At 45.1% G+C, this 18183-nt stretch overlaps 2 protein-coding genes and 1 pseudogene across 11 annotated transcripts in view; 2 read left to right on the top strand and 1 right to left on the bottom strand.

Moving 5' to 3' along the window:
* Positions 1 to 2426, bottom strand: part of ARHGAP17 (Rho GTPase activating protein 17) — an 89317-nt gene extending 86891 nt beyond the window's left edge. For all 7 annotated transcript variants that reach the window (XR_014017705.1, XR_014017706.1, XM_081257956.1 and 4 more), the window contains exon 1: positions 2261 to 2426. Coding sequence is in view for 5 of the 7 variants with exons in the window: in XM_081257956.1 (XP_081114082.1) it covers positions 2261 to 2313 (53 nt within the window). In the remaining 2 variants the exon portion in view is untranslated. The remainder of the gene's footprint in view (positions 1 to 2260) is intronic.
* A 1152-nt stretch (positions 2427 to 3578) lies between these two features.
* On the top strand, positions 3579 to 8824 carry LOC308628332 (thyroid receptor-interacting protein 11-like; annotated as a pseudogene). Its single transcript has 2 exons — positions 3579 to 4336; positions 5152 to 8824. The product of its transcript is annotated as a thyroid receptor-interacting protein 11-like (transcript).
* Positions 8825 to 17901: 9077 nt separating this feature from the next.
* The window catches only part of LCMT1 (leucine carboxyl methyltransferase 1), a 55082-nt gene continuing 54800 nt past the window's right edge, over positions 17902 to 18183 (top strand). For 2 of the 3 annotated variants that reach the window (XM_081256323.1, XM_081256328.1), the window contains exon 1: positions 17902 to 18165. In XM_081256323.1, the coding sequence (XP_081112449.1) occupies positions 18059 to 18165 (107 nt within the window). In that variant the 5' untranslated portion in view covers positions 17902 to 18058. The remainder of the gene's footprint in view (positions 18166 to 18183) is intronic. The other variant, XM_081256324.1, reaches the window with a different exon arrangement.

Genomic DNA, 18183 nt, shown 5'->3' with positions numbered 1-18183 from the left:
TACAATTACTTAAGTGGAAAACAACAACAACAAATATATCTAGGAAATCAATAGCAGTAAAGCAACAGGTTCCCCAGTAAAAACAGTTTTGACTTTAGGTGCATAATTGCCATACCCTTAAGAGCTCTGTAATAGCTGCAGCTTCCACTGCATCAAGCAATAAAGATTTTCAAACAGAGTCAAAGGTCAGGGCCAGAATTATAGTCCCAGGATGAGTCACACCACTTACTCCATCCAATTCTCGTTTTCCCATACTTGGGCCCACACCACCAGGGCAATCTACTGAGAACTGGATTTACATTCGTTTAACAATATTTACTGAGTATGTACCATGTTATAGGAACCACAGCAGACCCTGGGAATCAAAAAAGAATGGGCAAAAACTCTTCAAGTGTTTAGTCTAATGGAGAACGCTGGCAAGTAAAGAGGCAATTACATTATGCAAAAACAGGTGCCACATGGAATTATGAAAGCACCAAGGAGGGACATCCAATTTATGCAGGAGCATCAGGGAAGGCCTTTTAGAGGCAGAGACCTTTATAAGGAGACCTGAAGAATGAGCAGGAAGTGGCCTAGGGCAGGTGTGATGAAAGAGCTTTCCCAGAGTTCCAGGTAGAGGCTAAAACATAAGAAAGCACAGCCTCCTCTGGAAACTGAAAGTACGCAAGTATGGCTAGAACTTAAAAGTGTAAAGAGAGTAGCTGCTACAGAGGAAGCAGGGGCCAGAGACACCCTGAACAGCTTCCCTGAACTGCTCTGTAGCTTTTAAAGCCTCAGAAATTTGTTTAAAAAAAAAAAAAAATCACTTACCTGATACAATGTACAAACAGGCCAAAATGACTATCTGACAAATGCATCTTGACACTCACTAAGTAATGATTCCACAATTCATGTTACTGAGAACGCTAAGAGGGGCAGAAAATTCACAGAAATTATCTTGTAATTCATTTACAGATTCTTGGTTGAAACATTAGCCGTCACTAATACTCTACCTTCCTCTCTCTCAGCATTATTTCTATCATTTCCCCACAAATAACAGAAAAGGAGGCACACCTAGGCTTTAGCCTAGACAGGAATTAACTCTGGAAATAGGATAAATGCACACCAAGCTAACAGGGTGGGGTACCAAAAAAATTAAACAACAAAACTAAGCAGAAAGTTGAGGGAAACGAAACAGTAAAGAGCAAATTTAGAAAACTCAGGAGGAAGTAAAAGTATTTTCATACACACACAAAAAAAGAAGTGTCCCACGTGCTCCGGCCAAACCAAACTCCCCGTTTGACTCAACTGCTGAAAGAAGAAGCAAAAGCTGTGAAAAATTCCCACTTTCATATCTCTTCCCAGAATAAACAGCAAAATCCGTACCATACAGCTAACTTGCCCTGGAAGACCTTGAAATATTTGCCCCAGATAACACAGCACATGACAATCACCTCCAGAAGCTCTCAAAACCACAAACCAGTCCTGTTCCAACAGCCTGGTCATCTACAAACTCTGGTCTATTCTGTCATTACAGAATCAATGCTTGTCAAGCAGTCGAGGAATCCCAAAAAAACATGGTGCAGGATTTGCTTCCAAACCCAAAGTGAGGAAGAATTAAAAAAAAAAAACACAGTAATTTCCTTTTAAATTGGCACTAGGCGTTTCCAGAATCCTTTTCTCCCAATTCCAACTTTTTAAATGTCAAGGCATCCCGTTCATATTCGCCCCTGGTCTGGAGACGGCACCACCTCTAAATTCCCTCAAAGGGCGTTCTGAAACTCAGTAGGCAGATCCGCTGGGCTTTAATGACCCTTTACTTCTTTACTGCCACCATGCACTTGTAAGCTAGGCTTTGCGGCAGCGGGGCGATCCGGAAAGGCTGAGAATGCCGCCCCCAAGCCCCGCAGCCTCGGACACACCACTGATCGGAGTTTCAGCCGCAGGCGGCGGCCCGGGCCGGCTCGATCTCCTGGTGGGAAAGACCCGGGACAGGTCCAGTCCCCGGAGGGCGATGCTTCGCGGGCCAGTGGGGACCCCGAGGGGTGGGAGCAGGGAGGCGCGGCCCGCCCCGCCGGTCTCTGGGGGCCAGGCGGCGGCCCAGAGCCGGGCGCCAGGCCGCGGCGTGACGCCGCCCCCGGCCCCGGGCCCCGCCGGCCTCGGGCGGGGCGGCGGCCGGGCCCGGAGCGGCCGGGCCCGCGGAGGAGCCGGCCGGCCCCCGGCCGTGACCCCCGGCCCCCGGCCCGCGCAACCCCCGGGCGGCCCGGCGCGGCGCACTCGCCTGCCCACGGTCTGGTTGGCCAGCTGCTTCATGCGGTTGAACTGCTTCTTCATGGCGACGGCGGCGGTGGCCCGCGGGGCTCAGGCCGGGCGGGACGGGGGACGGCCTGGCGGCTCTTACATCGCTTCGCGGCCGAGGCGGAGGCGGCGGCGGCGGCGGCAGCGGCAGCGGCTCCCCAGGCCCGCGGCCCCGCCCTCGTCGCGTCACTTCCAGCGACGCCGCCCGCCGAGTCCGCGGGGTCTGGTCGGGCGAGGAGTGCCAGGCCCCGTGCGGCGCGCAGCCAGGCCTCCGACCCCGGCCCGGGGGCCGCCCGACTCCCAGCCCGCAGGCGGTCCCCGGGCCTCGCGACGCGCGGCCGCCCAGGGCCCTGAGGTCCACTCGGACCTCGGCGTGCTTTCGCTCAGCGATCGCCCGCTCGAGTGATATTTAATTCACTTCCCAGACTAGATCTCAAACACACGGTGGACAAAGCAGACACAAAGAGTGTAGACGGTGCGACACTCCGTCCAAGAACCGCCAAAACTTATCTTCGGAACTAGACACCCGGGCAGGGCTCGCTGAGGGAGGAGGGCCGAGGTGGACCCGAAAAGGAGCTTTGGGACGATGGAAATGTTCAAAGTCTTTATCAGGGCCGTACTTATGCACAGGTGTAGACATTTGACAAAATGCACCTATCTGTCCTCTTAAGAGGGATGCGTGTCACTATGTACATTTTACCTCGATTTTTTTAAGAAAAAAAAATGGTTGCGTGAAACTCACAAACTGCAGGACAGTGTGATGCCACTTAGTAAAAAAGTCAAAGGCAATTAAATATATTTTACTCCTATTCGAAAAGTATTACTCTAGTACTGCTTTTCTTTTATTGATTAAAATCTACCTTGCATATCATTCCATATCAAAAAAAAAATCAGAGGCAAGGTGTGTTTTCTACGAACAGGAGCTCAGAGATGGCACCTTCAGAGCGGCTGTGATGGTGGCTGCGTCCAGGGGGCCGAGGTGGTGCAGGGCACTGGGAAAATCACGGAAGGAGGGGAGAAGAGCCCAACTCCAGCGCTAGGAAGTCGTGGATGAACAGAGGCCCGAGAGGGGACAGGTCACTGGAGACGGGCCCTTTGTTATGTCCCAGGCCAGGCCTGGGCGTTGCCAGGCAGGTGTGGCCATTGAGGGGCCCTCGCAGCCCGCATTGCCTAGAAACCCCTCACTGTGCTTTGATTCTTAACCTCGCGCTGGCAGCAGTGCAGTGACACTTGGCGGCATTGTCCGACTGTGCTGGACACTTTTTTCGGAGCGGACCAGGTCAGTTCTATGACCTGCTTTGATGTCCTCCTGGTTTGGTGGCCTTGGCTCCTGCTTAGGCCATTCCCTGGGGCAAGTGGGTGGTACTGTGGCATCTTTCACAGGCCACATTTCTAGTTTCACAAAAGCTGTGCTGAGGAAGGGAGCTGAAAATGTAGAAGTACCTGACTCTACAACAGAGGAGGTTGAAGACTCTCAGTCAGTCTTAAAATCAGAGGCTGAGAGACTTAGAATCTTTGTAGTGATGTGGACGAGAAGTATGAAGCCTCAGAGCTTCAACTAAAGCAGCAAGCTGCAAGTTACAGACATCAATTACACCAGAAAGACGTAGAAATCAAACTTCTTAAAGCAAGGCAGATAGCGCTAAAGGATCAGTTGCTAAAGGTGCAGTCAGTCACCCAGATAGTAAATCTTGAGGCTGGCCTTGTGCCCTCAACTCGTGCACCCTCTTCACTGGGTTATGATATCTATCAGCATGCTTTAGTTTTCCAGAATGATGATATGGACTTTGCTGACCTAATTTGGTCACAGCAAGAAATAAATAGATTGTCAAAAGAAGTCTTAAGACCTGAGGCTGATGTCAGCCATTGGAGACATGTTGCTCAAACTTCTACAGCATTTCATTTAGATCTATAGTTTTGATGTAAATGAAATCTACAAACTGCAAAATACCATCAAGGAATTTGAACAGAATCTAAATAAGGAAATTGATGACCATCAACTTGAAATAGCAGTGTTGCAGGAAGTTCATCAACAGAAACTGGCAGAAATAAGTCGCAGGCATCAAAAACAATTAAAGGGAATGAGGGAATGATTCATGATATGCAAAAAGCTATTGAACTCCTAGCAGCTGAAAAAATAGAGTCCACCAAAAAAATCAAAGGACTTGAGATTAGAGTAAAATATCTTTTAAAAAAATTATCTTCTGTAGAAAAGGAAAGGGATGCTTTAGTTAGAGAACAAGACCAGATAAATGAAATGAACGAAAGAACTGAAGAAGGTGAGTTGCAACCTTCTATTAGGAGGTGGAGTGATGCTGTGACAGAAAAAGAAAAAGTTCTTCCACAGAGCACATCACTGGAAGAAGTGTCCAGATAGAAACAGCCACTGTCTGATGCTGAAAATGAAATAATGCGATTGAGTAGCTTAAAGCAGGATAAAAATCTCATGGAAGAGAACCTGAAACTTTAAAAATGAGTCCAAGTTTTAGAAAAAGAAAATTCATTATTAAATAAAGAAAAGGAAGAACTTCAATTATCACTTGTCAAATTGAGCAGTGAATAGGAACTCATTAAAAGAGCAGCTACAGGAGACATGAATTCGGATTCAGAGGTACATCATTTAAGATGTGACTGGGAAATCAAAGAAGGAAAAGTCAATGAGAGTACTACTTAAAAGAAATTACTGATTCCTGAGTTAGGAGAGTTGCACAGGCAAAAACAAAAAACTACAATGCACGTGGTATTGATGAAAGACCAGCAAACAGAACAACAAAATGAAGGGGACAGCATCATGGGTAAAGTAAAACAAGATCTAGAATATGAGGAAAAAAAGAGTTCGTTAACTTGAAGATGATAAAATGAACATTCCTAAAGAGATGGGCAAAAAGAAAAGTTAATTCATTTAAAAATGGAAAAAGGACAGTTAGAAGCAGAATTTTGTCAGGATGAACAGAGACTGTTGGAAGAAAAGAAGTATGAGCAAGCTGTTAAAGAACTGTCAAATACAGATAACCCAGACAGCTGTGCCTTACAGCTGGAGCATGAGTGTTTAATTAAACTCGGTCAAGAGAAAGACTGTGAAATATCAGAACTCAAAAAGAATATTGAGCAGATGATTGCTGAGCACAAAGAAACTAAGGAACTTTTGCCATCTAGTTTAGGAGAGCAGAAGCAATTGAAACAACTCATAAGAGAGAAAGAAATTTTTATTGAAAAACTTCAAGGAAGTTCACAGCTTCAGGAGGAGTTAGATCAATATACTCAAGCCTTAAGAAAAATGGAAATTTTACAACAAACCATAGAGGAAAAAGATACAAGTCTTGCATCCATGAAAGAAGAAAACAGTCACCTGAAAGAATTGGAATGACTGAGGGAAGAACACAGTCAAACCGCACCTATGATTGACCCTAAAACTCTAGACACTGTTACAGAACTAGAATCTGAGGTAACTCAACAGAGAACAGTTGAAGATAATCTTGAGATTAAACCTCATCAAAAGATAATTGAAGAACAAAACCAGAGTAAAATGCAACTACTTCAATCTTCACAAGAGCAGAAACAGAAAAATCCGAAATACCAACACGGGCAAATGAATATTAAACACAATCAGCTCTTTTTGGCCAAAGGGGTGGAAAAGGAGAATTTTCAAAATGCAATAGAACAAATCAAAACCCAGCCACTGGAAAAATTCCAGCACACGCCAACAGAACATTCTGATACTTTTCAAGTAACAGAAGTTCAGAGTCTTAATATAGAAAATGGAAATGAAAAGCATGACCTATCTAAAGCTGAAACTGAAAGATCAGTACAAGGAATAAAAGAACAAAAATTGGAGATTAAACTTCTAATTGAAAAGAATACCCTTTTAATGGAACAGATTGATCAGCGGTCCAAAGGTGAGATTGGTAAACTAACTCAGTTTATCCAGCAAAAAGATTTGTGTCTCCACATGAAAGTATCTTCAGCTTCCTCCAGTGACCAAGATAATGGACAGAGTCAACAGCAATTGCGAGCCTATGCTTTGGAAAGAGAACAAATATTAGCTGTTTTAGATGAGAAGACTAGGGAAAACAGCAATCTTAAAAGAGAAAACTTGAGAATGATGGATATAATTGCTGCCAAAGAAGCAGACCTCATGAAACTCAAAGACGCAAATACAAAACTCTCCACCAGATTTGAAAACAGTGGTCAGGATATGTTTAGAGAAACGATGCAGAATTTATCCTACATCATTCGAGAAAAAGATATTGAAATTGATGCTTTAACTCAGAAGTGTCAGATTTTACTGGCAATACTGCAAACATCCAGCAATGGTGATGAAGTGAGAGGTGTTAATATGGATCAGTTTGAGGAGCTTCTACAGGAACGTGATAAATTAAAACAGCAAGTTAAGATAATGGAAGAGTAGAAAGAGCACGTGATGGCCACTGTACAAAATATGCAGCGTGGGTCACCCCATCTTCAGAAAGAGCTTCAACAACTTCAGGCACGGGTGTTAGTTGACAATGATAATAATTCTAAACTACAGATGAACTATACTGACCTGATCAAACTTATGATGGGAATGAAATCAAACTCAAAAACTTGGAGAAGCAAGTAGCGCAAATTCAGTTTAGCCTAGAGCAGCTTTGCAATACCAAAGATATTCTGTTAGGGATGTTTGACCTTATTTTACTACAGTCCTCCAATGAATCACTTACATCCGAGTCAGCAGCCTCTCTGAAGGCAATGAAACCTGATGGATTGAGTGAATCTTCTAAATTGCTCAAAGAAGAGATAGAAGAGTTAAGAAAATTAATGGAGGAAAAAGATGCAACCATTAGAACACTCCAGGAAGATAATCAGAGATTGTCTGATTCCATTGCAGACAGTTCAGAACTAGAAAGAAAACGACGTGAACAAATGGATTCAGAAATGAAGCAGCTACGGGAGAAACAAGATGACTTGCAAAACTTACTTAAGGAAAAAGAGCTTTTAATCAAAGCAAAAAGTGATGAATTACTTTCTTTAAGTGAAAGTTTCACTCATGTAGTGAGTGAAAATGAACTTTTGAGGCAGGGAGTAATCAACCTGAAGAAGGGAGTCGTCAACTTTGAGCTGGATATGTTTAAACTGAAAGAGGAAAATGAAAAATTAGTAGAAACATCTAGGGAAGAGGAAACAAAATCAAGAGACAAAGATGTGGTTTTCTATGATGCGGAGAGAGAAAGAATTGGAATATGTTCAATGAAGGAGAAGGCGCTTGCTTTTGAGCATCTTTTGAAAGAAACAGAACTCGGCAAGACAGGGGAATTAAGTCAGCTTTTAAATGCAGTTACATCAATGCAAGAAAAGACTATTATGTTTCAACAGGCCAGAAATGAGACCATGTTGGCATTGAAACAGAAACAAGTAGAAAACTGTGCCCTCCAGAATGAGGTTCAACATTTACACGACAAAGAACTACACTTAAAGCAGGAGCCGGAGAGATCGCGTAAGCATGCAGTAGAATCAGAACTGTCTCATAACCACGAAGCTTTGGCTGCAGAAGACAGAGCAGCTAAACTAAGAATGAAAGTCACCGCATTGGAGGAAAAGCTCCTTCTATCTTCCAATGCGAGGGAAAATGCAAATCAGCAAGCCAGTTTGCAGGTAGAGTCGTTGAAGGAACAACTGAATGTTGTCACAAAGCAGAGAGATGACATTTGGCTACAGCTTTCTGTTTTCCAAGAACAAGAAAAGTAGTATGCACAAGCGCTAAGCTAACATGAGGATGGTAGTCACAGAATGGATGGAAATAGTTGCAGGTAATCTAGAAGAAAAACTAATATCGGCACAAGGACACCGGGAGAAAGTGAATGCTGCCTCGACTCTGAAGGAAGAACAAATTAAAGATTTGAAAAAACAAAATGAGGTCCAACAGGAAGTGCTGGATGATGTACAGAAGAAATTGATGAACTTACTAAGTAACACAGAAGGAAAAGTTGACAAGAGCCTCATGAGGAACCTCTTCTTGGGGTATTTTCAAACACCAAAACAACAACGTCATGAAGTGCTACAGATAACGGGCAACATTCTGGGTATTAGAAAGAAAGAAATAGATCTGGTTTTTAATGAAGAGCAAGGCGGTGGTACCAGATGGATGACTGGCTGGCTTGGATCAAAAAGTGTCCCCAACACACCTCTGAGACCAAATCAGCAATCGAGGCCAAAGAATTCTTTTTCAGAACTCTTTGTTAAATTTCTAGAAACAGAATCTCATCTCACACTTCCACCACTAAAACCCTCTGCTCACGATCCAAAACCTCTGGATTCACCGGGAAAGAAAAAACTAGCTAAAAATGTACCATCAAGTCTTAAAACTACCTCGGGATCCACACCCAAAAAACCAGATGTGAATCAACGTTCTGCAGCTGTCTCTCTGATTAACCCACCCAGACCTGAAACGGATGGATCTGGGCATCTTCTTTTAAATGCTGTTACTGATGTTTTGCCCACATATATGCCTTTGCTGCTCTCACCTGGCAAGAGGGCTGGAGTTGTGCTGAAAGACCTTTCAAAGCCATAGATGATTCTTCAGCCAGAGACAACATGGCATTTTTAAGAAACCAAGTCACTGAAAAAGCCATGTATTTTGACTTTGCTTGATAAAAATACGAATACTTTAAAAAAAAAGGGTGTTTTAAGGACTTCAAAGATATTCACCCACCTTCAGACAGTGGTTACTTCTTGTGAGAAAGGGCATGAGTGGGGTTGAAGGCTGATCAAGGGATGCTTCAAATGGTTTTTGTAATGCTTTCATGTTTTACAGGGAGCAGGTACTTAGGCAGATCTTGGGGAATTAAAACACTAACTTGTGTTAATGTTCAAAATTATAGAATACACAAGTGCATACTCTTCATATAAGAAAAAAGGTGAACAGCCCCAAAGTACAAGATGCATAACATTTTTAAGAATGAAAGTTCATTATGAGGATGATTATAATTTTTGTGACTTTCTGTTTGAATAATAAAAAAAAATGAATAAAAGTTCACTTTTCCTGGCTAAGTCCCACTCCTCTTTTCATTGCCTGGGAAACCACTCCATTGGTAATCTGTATTCTCTCAGGCCTTTTAGAAATATATGCAGATTTGTGTATATCGGAGCATATTATTCTCTGACTTTTAAAAAAAAATCACTACACCTTAGAGATCTTTCCAAATGCAAATGAATTCCATCTTATTCTTTTTTTTTTTTTTTTTTTTTTTGACTGCATCGGTTCTTAGTTGCAGCATGCAGGGGGATCTTTCGTTGCGGCACGTGAGGCTTCTCTCTAGTTGTGGCGCACAGGCTCTAGAGTGTGCAGGATTAGTTGCCCCGCGGCATGTGGGATCTTAGTTCCCCGACCAGCGATGGAACCCACATCCCCTGCATTGGAAGGCAGATTCTTAACCACTGGACCACCAGGGAAGTCCCCATCTTATTCTTTTTAAAAGCAGTCATTAGTTTGCAGTGTGGATGTGCCCTAATTCTTTTAACTAGCTCCTATTAATCAGCCTTTAAGCAGTTTCTACCTCCCAAACGATCAAATGGCCATGGCCAACTCTCTTGCCCATTTCTTTAAGAGCTGCTCCAAATCTTCACCACTTTCCTGAAGCATTATCAGGCCTTATGCCCTCCTGAAGATGTTTGAGGCCAGCAGTCAAGAACTCTCAATTTCCCATACCCCCTTCCTATATTTAACCATCCACCCATTTCCCTCCATCCACCTCTACTCTTTCCCTCTTTTTTAGAGGAAAAGGGATCCAGCTCTGCAGTTTAAGGCTAATTGCTCCATTGTACCCCCAAAACTGTCCACTCAGACTTTTTCAAAGACCTCATTCCATTAATTTTCCTTCCTGCTTTATCTTGAGCCTGTCTCTTTCCCTAAGCTTCAGAACCTGTCCAAGTCTCTCCCAGCAACCAATCCTCCCTTTTCTGCTCCTTCAGCTACCACCGTCTCTCTCTACCTTCCACAGCTAAGCTTCTGAAAAAAATTCTTTACTCCTTGTCACCATCTCATTTCTCACTGACTTCTTTTTGAAAGCATCACAAAATCTTGTCTCATTAATGCCCCAGGCATTTTTGAATGCCTTAGAAAGTAGTCTTTTTACTTACTTAAACTCTCTGTAGTGTCTGATAAATGTTATCCCCATCTTCATTCTTTTTTTTCTTGCGGTACTCAGGCCTCTCACCACTGTGGCCTCTCCCGTTGTGGAGCAACAGGCTCCGGACGCGCAGGCTCAGTGGCCATGGCTCACAGGATGTGGGATCTTCCCGGAGCGGGGCACGAACCCATATCCCCTGCTTCGGCAGGCAGACTCTCAACCACTGCGCCACCAGGAAGCCCTCCATCCTCATTCTTTAAATTCTCTCCACCCTCTTTCTTTTGGGGATGCCACTCTCCTTAGGTTCCCTTCCTAACATCAGACTTTTCTTTCTCTGCTTCCTCTGTGACTTCATCTTCAGGCCACTTCTTGATGCATATGTTCTCTAAGGTATCATTGTCAGCTGACTGAATCTTCTCACTCTCCCTGTGGTCTCAGGGCAAGCTCATCCACTTGACTTTCACCTGGATGCTGATGACTTCTGAATGCCTATATCTGACCTCCCCCTTCTCCTGCCTTGACACTGACTTATCTAATTGTCTGCTGGACGCCTCTGTCAGGATATCCATGGGCTTCTCACAATTGTCATGTCCAAAAGGGAACTCAGTATCTTCCCTCAGAACCCTCTTCCTCCTCCTTTCCTTTTATCATCTCCTAAACCTCTGTCCATCTTGTCACCCAAGCAATAGGCTTGTCACCAAGCAATAGGTTGAAGTTAGGCTATCTGAAGTCCTCTAATTTTGCCAGATGTCAAGGCAATGCTTAATAGTGAATCTTGATTTCATGGCTTTATACCACAATTGACTCTTTTTTTTTTTTTTTTTTCGGTATGCGGGCCTCTCACTGTTGTGGTCTCTCCCGTTGCGGAGCACAGGCTCCGGACGCGCAGGCTCAGCGGCCATGGCTCACGGGCCCATTCGCTCCACGGCATGTGGGATTTCCCCGGACTGGGGCACGAACCCGTGTCCCCTGCGTCGGCAGGCGGACTCCCAACCACTGCGCCACCAGGGAAGCCCCTCACAATTGACTCTTTGATAGCTTGACATCAATTTAAACCTTGGTGATGGCTGAGACTTTTCGGGAGTAGGTGAAGTCCTTCCCTAGGCAGTGAAGTTGGCACTTGACCAAGAGGGAGACGTGGTCCTCAACATCATAAAGTATATGAACTCACTGATGTTCACTTAGTTGATCCCAAAGGGTCTGGGGGAGAGGAACATCTTCCAGCTCCATGGCATCTGGCAATGGACTGATGACGGGAGGCCATACCCACCTACAGGTAGGATGTGCTAGAGGGCTCAGGTTTGGCTCCACCCTGTAGCAAGGAGGCCTTGATAACCCTACTGAGCTTGTGGGAGTGTTGCTTCCATGACTCAAGGAATAATGGGCAGCTGGGTATGGAAGCTTGGGGTTTGGGAGAGAATTTATTTCCAGAAGAGCCCAGTGCATGGCCAGAAATTCCTGTTCTGATGGTATGTGATGCAGGGCCAAGGAGGGCAGTTTCCTGCATCAGAAGCCCAAGGACAACTTACAGACATCATGAGCAGTCCAGAGACTCCAGGAAGCAGGAGGGGAAGTTGCTAAAGCCTCTTCACTGAAGGAGTCTCTGAGGGCACTAAGGAGAGTGCCTGTTGATTTTAATTTAGACAGATTCTAGAGCCTGTTGTTGGAGGGACCCCCACTCAAGGTGGGCTCATTTAAAAGTAACAGCATAAATGGGCTTAAGTAAAATTTGTAAACCAGGAATACGTTGCCTCCAGAACCCAGAAAGGACTAAAAGATGGTGGACTTGTGTATCCTTAACAAGTGTGTCAAACAAACGTCTGCAAAGGAGGATGTCATAAAGGTAATGTCATACCTGAACTCCTGGAGAAAGGTGGGTGCATTTAAGATCTTGTCTGCAAAGACTGTGTGTGATAGCAGAGCTGTTTAGTTGCCCTGTGGGTAACAAGGTAAAAGTGTACTGTGCCCCTTTGGAGAGGAAGGCAAACAGGCTGAGAGAATGTTGAAATAGGCATTGAATGGAACCTATTAGCCAAATCTATAATAGCAAAATATTTACCATATTTAAATTTAGTGGGATCCCAGGTATTTCAGGGGTACCCAGGATTTGTTTTAATCAGGTATAGTAAGACACAAAGATACAGAAATGACTGTCCTGGAGGAAGTCTTTATGCCTACAGATCCAGAGAAACAGGAGGCACAGCACACCTTGGAGGGCCCTGCCATGACCCTTCCCCCCACTTTTGTTTTTTTCATCAGTTCTCGGGCCATGGGCTGCCATGGATGTGCACCTCAAAACCGTTAGGAGTAACGAGAGGACACAACTGCTCCAAGGGAAGATGCAGCACAGGAGAGATGGACAAGGTCACTGCTTTTGCCTGAACAGCAATGACTCAGGAGGCAATCAAGGGGCCATTCTTAAATCTTCCTGGGATCATGGCCTCCTTCCTTTCTACAAACAACACAAGGGGTCACCCCCAGGACTGTGGTTGGCATGGTGGGGGTGGGGGTTACTTTCCCAGAGTCTCTATGGCTGCCCCAAGCAGCCAGTGATGGTTATCAGGCTAGACACAATGACCAAAGTGCTAGCCCATGCCCAGTAAGTGGAACTCAAACACCCACCAGTTAGGACATTATGTTGTCACTGGTCTCAGGTAGGAGCCTCAGAGACCACCTATCATATACAAGCCACACTTGATGGCACCTCCATCTGGGATACAGTCAATTAACAATAGTTTTTGCCTTGTTGGCAAGCATGACACATTAGGGTGCGAAGAGATGGCAACATCCATTTGAAATAACAGAACATGAGCTAAAGCCCAAGCTGGCCAGCAACTGGTACTTACATCCCAGATAGTAACTGCTGCCTTACAAACCAGTTAAGTCGCAAAGGAGCTGGTAGTTAAAGCTGACCAAGTGTCCTCAGCTGAGGTTAGACTATCCTGTTTGTGATGCCAATTGTCTTACTCACCTCTTCTTCAATCCATCAGTGAGAGAGAGATTCCCTCCCTAGACTAATGGGGTTGGCTGAACACATGATACTCTACACTGAAAGATGGGATGAACAGCAATTTACAAGTCACATTTACCCATAGCCCAAGAGAGGACACCACTCACCATGCAGGGCCACGTGGGGGATTACACTTGGAACAGAGTGAACAAGTAGGGGCTTGGGAGGCAGACTTTGTAGTAACAAGAGGGTGGGGACAAGCCCTGGTTCCCACAGGAGGGTATGATGGGCTTGTCTGGATAATTCAGTGGGCTGATAGGGAACTGAAGCCTGCTACTCGGGAATAAACAGGCACTGTGTCTGGTTCCTATGATAAGAAGGATCATATAGCTAGGGGACCTTACATGTGGGAGAAGAGGTAGTGGGGAATTGCAGTTAGACCATTTGAGGCCCTCTTAATTTTACTAGATGTTAAGACAGCTCTCAATATTGAATTTTAATTTCAGGCCTCATGCCACAAGAAGTTATTAAAAAGTATTTCTTCCTTGAACTAATAATTGAGTTCAATTATGTCAGAGGATACAAAATAAAGACAACAATCAATTGTATTTCTAGATACTAGCAATGAACATGTGGACGCCAAAAATTAAAACACATTTACAGTCACTAATAAAAATAAAATAATTAAGTGTAAATCTAACAAAACATGTCCAGGACTTGCATACTGAAAACTCTACAACAGTGGTAAAAGAAATCAAAGATCTAAACAAATGCAGAGATATACCACATTCATGAATTGGAAGACAAAACATAGTAAACATGTTAATTCTCCCAAAATTAATAGATTTAATGCAATTCCAATCAAAACCCAGTAAGCCTTTTTTTTTGTAGATATAGGCAAGTTTATTCTAAAATTTTATGGAAAGATAAGGAAACTAAAATAGCTAAAACAATTTTGAAAAAAGTAATAAAATGGGAGCAGTCAGTCCTCTCCATTTCAAAACTTATTATATAGCTGTAGTAACCAATACTGTGTAGTATTTGCAGAGGGATAGACACATAGATCAATGAACAGGGAATCCAGAAATAGTCCCACAAAAATATGCTCAACTGATTTTTTAAAATAAATTTATTTATTTTATTTATTTATTATTTTTGGCTGTGTTGTGTCTCCGTTGCTGTGTGCAGGCTTTCTCCAGTTGCAGCAAGCAGGGGCTACTCTCTGCTGCAGTGCGAGGGCCTCCCACTCTGGTGGCCTCTCCCGTTGCGGAGCATGGGCTCCAGGCATGCGGGCCTCTACAGTTGTGGCATGCGGGCTTCAGTAGTTGTGGCGTGCAGGCTCCAGAGCGAAGGCTCAGCAGTTGTGGCGCACGGGCCCAGTTGCTCTGCGGCATGTGGGATCCTCCCGGACCAGGGCTCGAACCCATGTCCTCTGCATTGGCAGGCGGATTCTTAACCACTGTGCCACCAGGGAAGCCCGCTCAACTGATTTTTGACAATTGTGCAAAAGCAGTTCAAAGCAGGAAAGATAGCCTTTTTAACAGGCCATAGCTGTCTATGGAAAGCTTGTGAGGAAATTGCAGGCTAAAAACTTGGAAAACTGGACCAGCCAAGAAGGAAGACAATGATTTGATTGAGGTTCTACCAGGTAGTGATGGGCGGGGAGGGATAATGTGCACGCAGCTCAGGATGAAAGCTGCAGGTGTTTATTTCATCTTTCTGAATTCAGCCTCTTCTGATTGATCCGTCACAGGCTCTGGTGATTTCCCCATCAGCCCCACACTGCAAAGTCAGGTCACCCCTAACTGAGCATATAGTGCTCCAGACAACATTAGCCTTCCCAATAGAAAAATTCTCAGGCTATACAAGGTAGCAAGATGGCCCTCAGTAGCTTCAAAGGTACAGCCTCCTGGGTTCAAGTCTGCCAGAAAAGAGAGCTCTTATAGACTTAACAACTCCCATTCAACTCCTGGGATTCATTCTAATTGGACCAACCTGGTCACCACCACCACATCACACACACACTCTTGAAGTGTAGCTAGGGTGATTTTGTGTATGATTGGCCAGGCCTTGGTAAGGTTCCACCCCCAGTGTCAGGCACGGAGCCTTACCTGATCCATGTGGACTAAAAGGAGAATTTGGTTCTCCATAATAAACTCTGGTTGTTGTTATAGAAGAAAGAATACTGAATAGCCAAAGCGGCAAACATCCACTCTAGCCTCTCAGGGAGAAGTTTCATGGTTAAAGCCCAGCTATTTGCTCCCAATATTAACTAATGTTCAACAGGGCTTTTAAACTCTAGTTTCTCTTTTCTTGACTTTATCAGGGGATGCAGATTAATTGTCAGTGAACTTTCGCTGGGACATTGTTCATGACCACCCCAGCATGGCCTCATATTTGGAGGCATTATGCAGCTTAAGATGGCTAAGCTTGCCATTTCCAGATTCTATTCCTGTACCATAAAGTTCCAGCACCTTAACCAGGAGCTCAAATGGAATGAGCTAGCCCTGCCTGCAGGAAGCCTCTGGGGTGACCCCTCAGTGAAAAACTGACCAAAGTCCTCTGAATCACCAGTTTTTCTGAATCAAACTCTCAGCAAAGATCAGAGATGTTCTTTGCTCATCAAACAAGAGAGGAAGAAGTTTACACCTTCTTCTAGTCCCTCAGCCTCACCATCCAGACCTATGGAATTGATGTCTTATACTACTACTTGCTGTTGACCCACTGTTCTTGCCCACTGACACCCATGGAATGTGTACACTGTCAAGTTGGGAGACTATGCGTGTTCACTGGTTTGCATTACCCTCTTGGCAAAGGACCACTCAAAGAAAGTGGTGTATTTCATCTCATCACCACTCCCCCTGGCAAAACTCCCTAACCTCAGCCTTCCCCACTGTCATTTCTACTTTGGGTATCAATGGGCTCTTGTTCCTCCACTGAATACTAAGCAAGGATTTGATAACTGATCTTGCCCCAAGATATCTGTAGTGGGTTTTTGTTGTCATTTGTTTACTTTGTGTGTGTGTAAGATTCAAGGTTCTTCAAGTTTGAGTATATCCATTCTCTGCTCCTGACAGATAATGAAATGGAACATGCAAACACACTTTAAAATTTTTAGTTAGAAAATGTTTTATTGGTGGTTCAGTGGTTGGGAGTCCGCCTGCCAATGCGGGGGACACGGGTTCAAGCCCTGGTCCGGGAAGATCCCACATGCCGTGGAGCAACTAAGCCCGTGCGCCACAACTACTGAAGCCTGCCTGCCTAGAGCCCGTGCTCTGCAGCAGGAGAGGCCACCGCAGTGAGAAACCTGCGCACCCTGTGCACTGCAGCGAAGAGTAGTCCCTGCTCGCTGCAACTGGAGAGGGCCCGTGTGCAGCAACAAAGACCCAACGCAGCCAAAAATTAAAAAAAAAAAGTTAAAAAAAGAAAATGTTTTATAATAAGTCTAGTACAAAATATATGAACATCTTGAAAATGTATCATAGTGAAACAAACACACGTGAACCTACCTCAGCTGTAGAAATTATTGAAGTGTCTATATACTCCTTCCCCATTCCCTTTCCCTGGAGTGTCCTACCCTCCTCCCTAAAGGTCACAAAGAGCCTAACTTCTGTTTTTCTCCACTCATTCCTTTACTTTTCTGTACATTATTACCATATATGTTGTTTTTCTAAATAACATTACTTTTGCTTGGATTGAACTTTACAAAACTGTTATCTATTTCTTCTTTCACCGAGTATCATGTTTTTGAAATTCAGACACTGATGCTTGTAACTGGTAGCTCTAGTTCGTTCATTTTCACTGCTACATAGTTTTCCATTGTATTCGTTTTCCACATATTCCTTCCCTCACAACATTTCAAAGGCGATTACGTGTGCAAAGCTCTTCGCCCAGTTCCTGGGGTAGAGTCGGCACTCAGTAAATACTTGTTCAATTTCTGAATGAGACTGAGCCCCAACTGACTGTAACACTGACACTTGTTTTTCCGGCTGGATTCTCTGCCCTTCACCCCAGTGCTGAGGATTCTTCCAGCTCTTCCGCTCTGAGTTAACTACAGTTATAAAATTTCGTGACTAGCAATAAGAAACCCAGTGGCGGGGCTTGGCGGGGCTTGGCGGGGCTTGGCGGGGCTTCCCTGGTGGTGCAGTCGTTGGGAGTCCGCCTGCCGATACAGGGGACGCGGGTTCGTGCCCCGGTCCGGGAGGATTCATTCCCACATGCCGCGGAGCGGCTGGGCCCGTGAGCCATGGCCGCTGAGCCTGCGCGTCCGGAGCCTGTGCTCCGCAACGGGTGAGGCCACAACAGTGAGAAGCCCGCGTACCGCAAAAAAAAAAAAAAAAAAAAAAAAAGAAAAGAAACCCAGTGGCCTCTCAAAGCACATAAGACTACAATTCCCAGAGAGCATTGCGGTGCTCCCTTGCGTCAATTTCAGTTTACTTTCTCCCTCCGTGTACTTCCGGGTTGTGTGGGCGGGGCCAAGGGGTTGTCCAATGGGAACCTCCGCGGGCTGATGGGGCGGGGAAATTGTCCAATGAGCGTCTCCGCAAAGGCGCCAATCAGCGGGAAGGGGAAGCAGCCGTGGGCGGCGTCACTGAGCCGCGCCAGCTGAGCCTTGTAGAGCCTAGTTCTCTCTACTACCTTGTCCGGGGCTCGCTCCTTTTCCCGGCGTCCGTCGACCCCGCTTCCATGTCACCGGTGGACGCAGCACCCCGAAACCTTCACGCCCATGGCCGCTAGCCTGAGGAGGCCCTCTTTCACCGCCTGTTCTTCTCCTACCGACACGGACGACGAGGGCGTGCGCGGCACTTGCGAAGATGCTTCTATATGCAAGAGGTGAGTGCCTGGCGTGGG

The sequence above is a fragment of the Mesoplodon bidens genome, assembly GCF_964165515.1.
Source record: "Mesoplodon bidens genome assembly, chromosome: 15".
Taxonomy (NCBI): Eukaryota; Metazoa; Chordata; class Mammalia; order Artiodactyla; family Ziphiidae; genus Mesoplodon; species Mesoplodon bidens.
The sequence above is the reverse complement of the archived record's forward strand: the minus strand, read 5'-3'. Positions and strand labels throughout refer to the sequence as shown.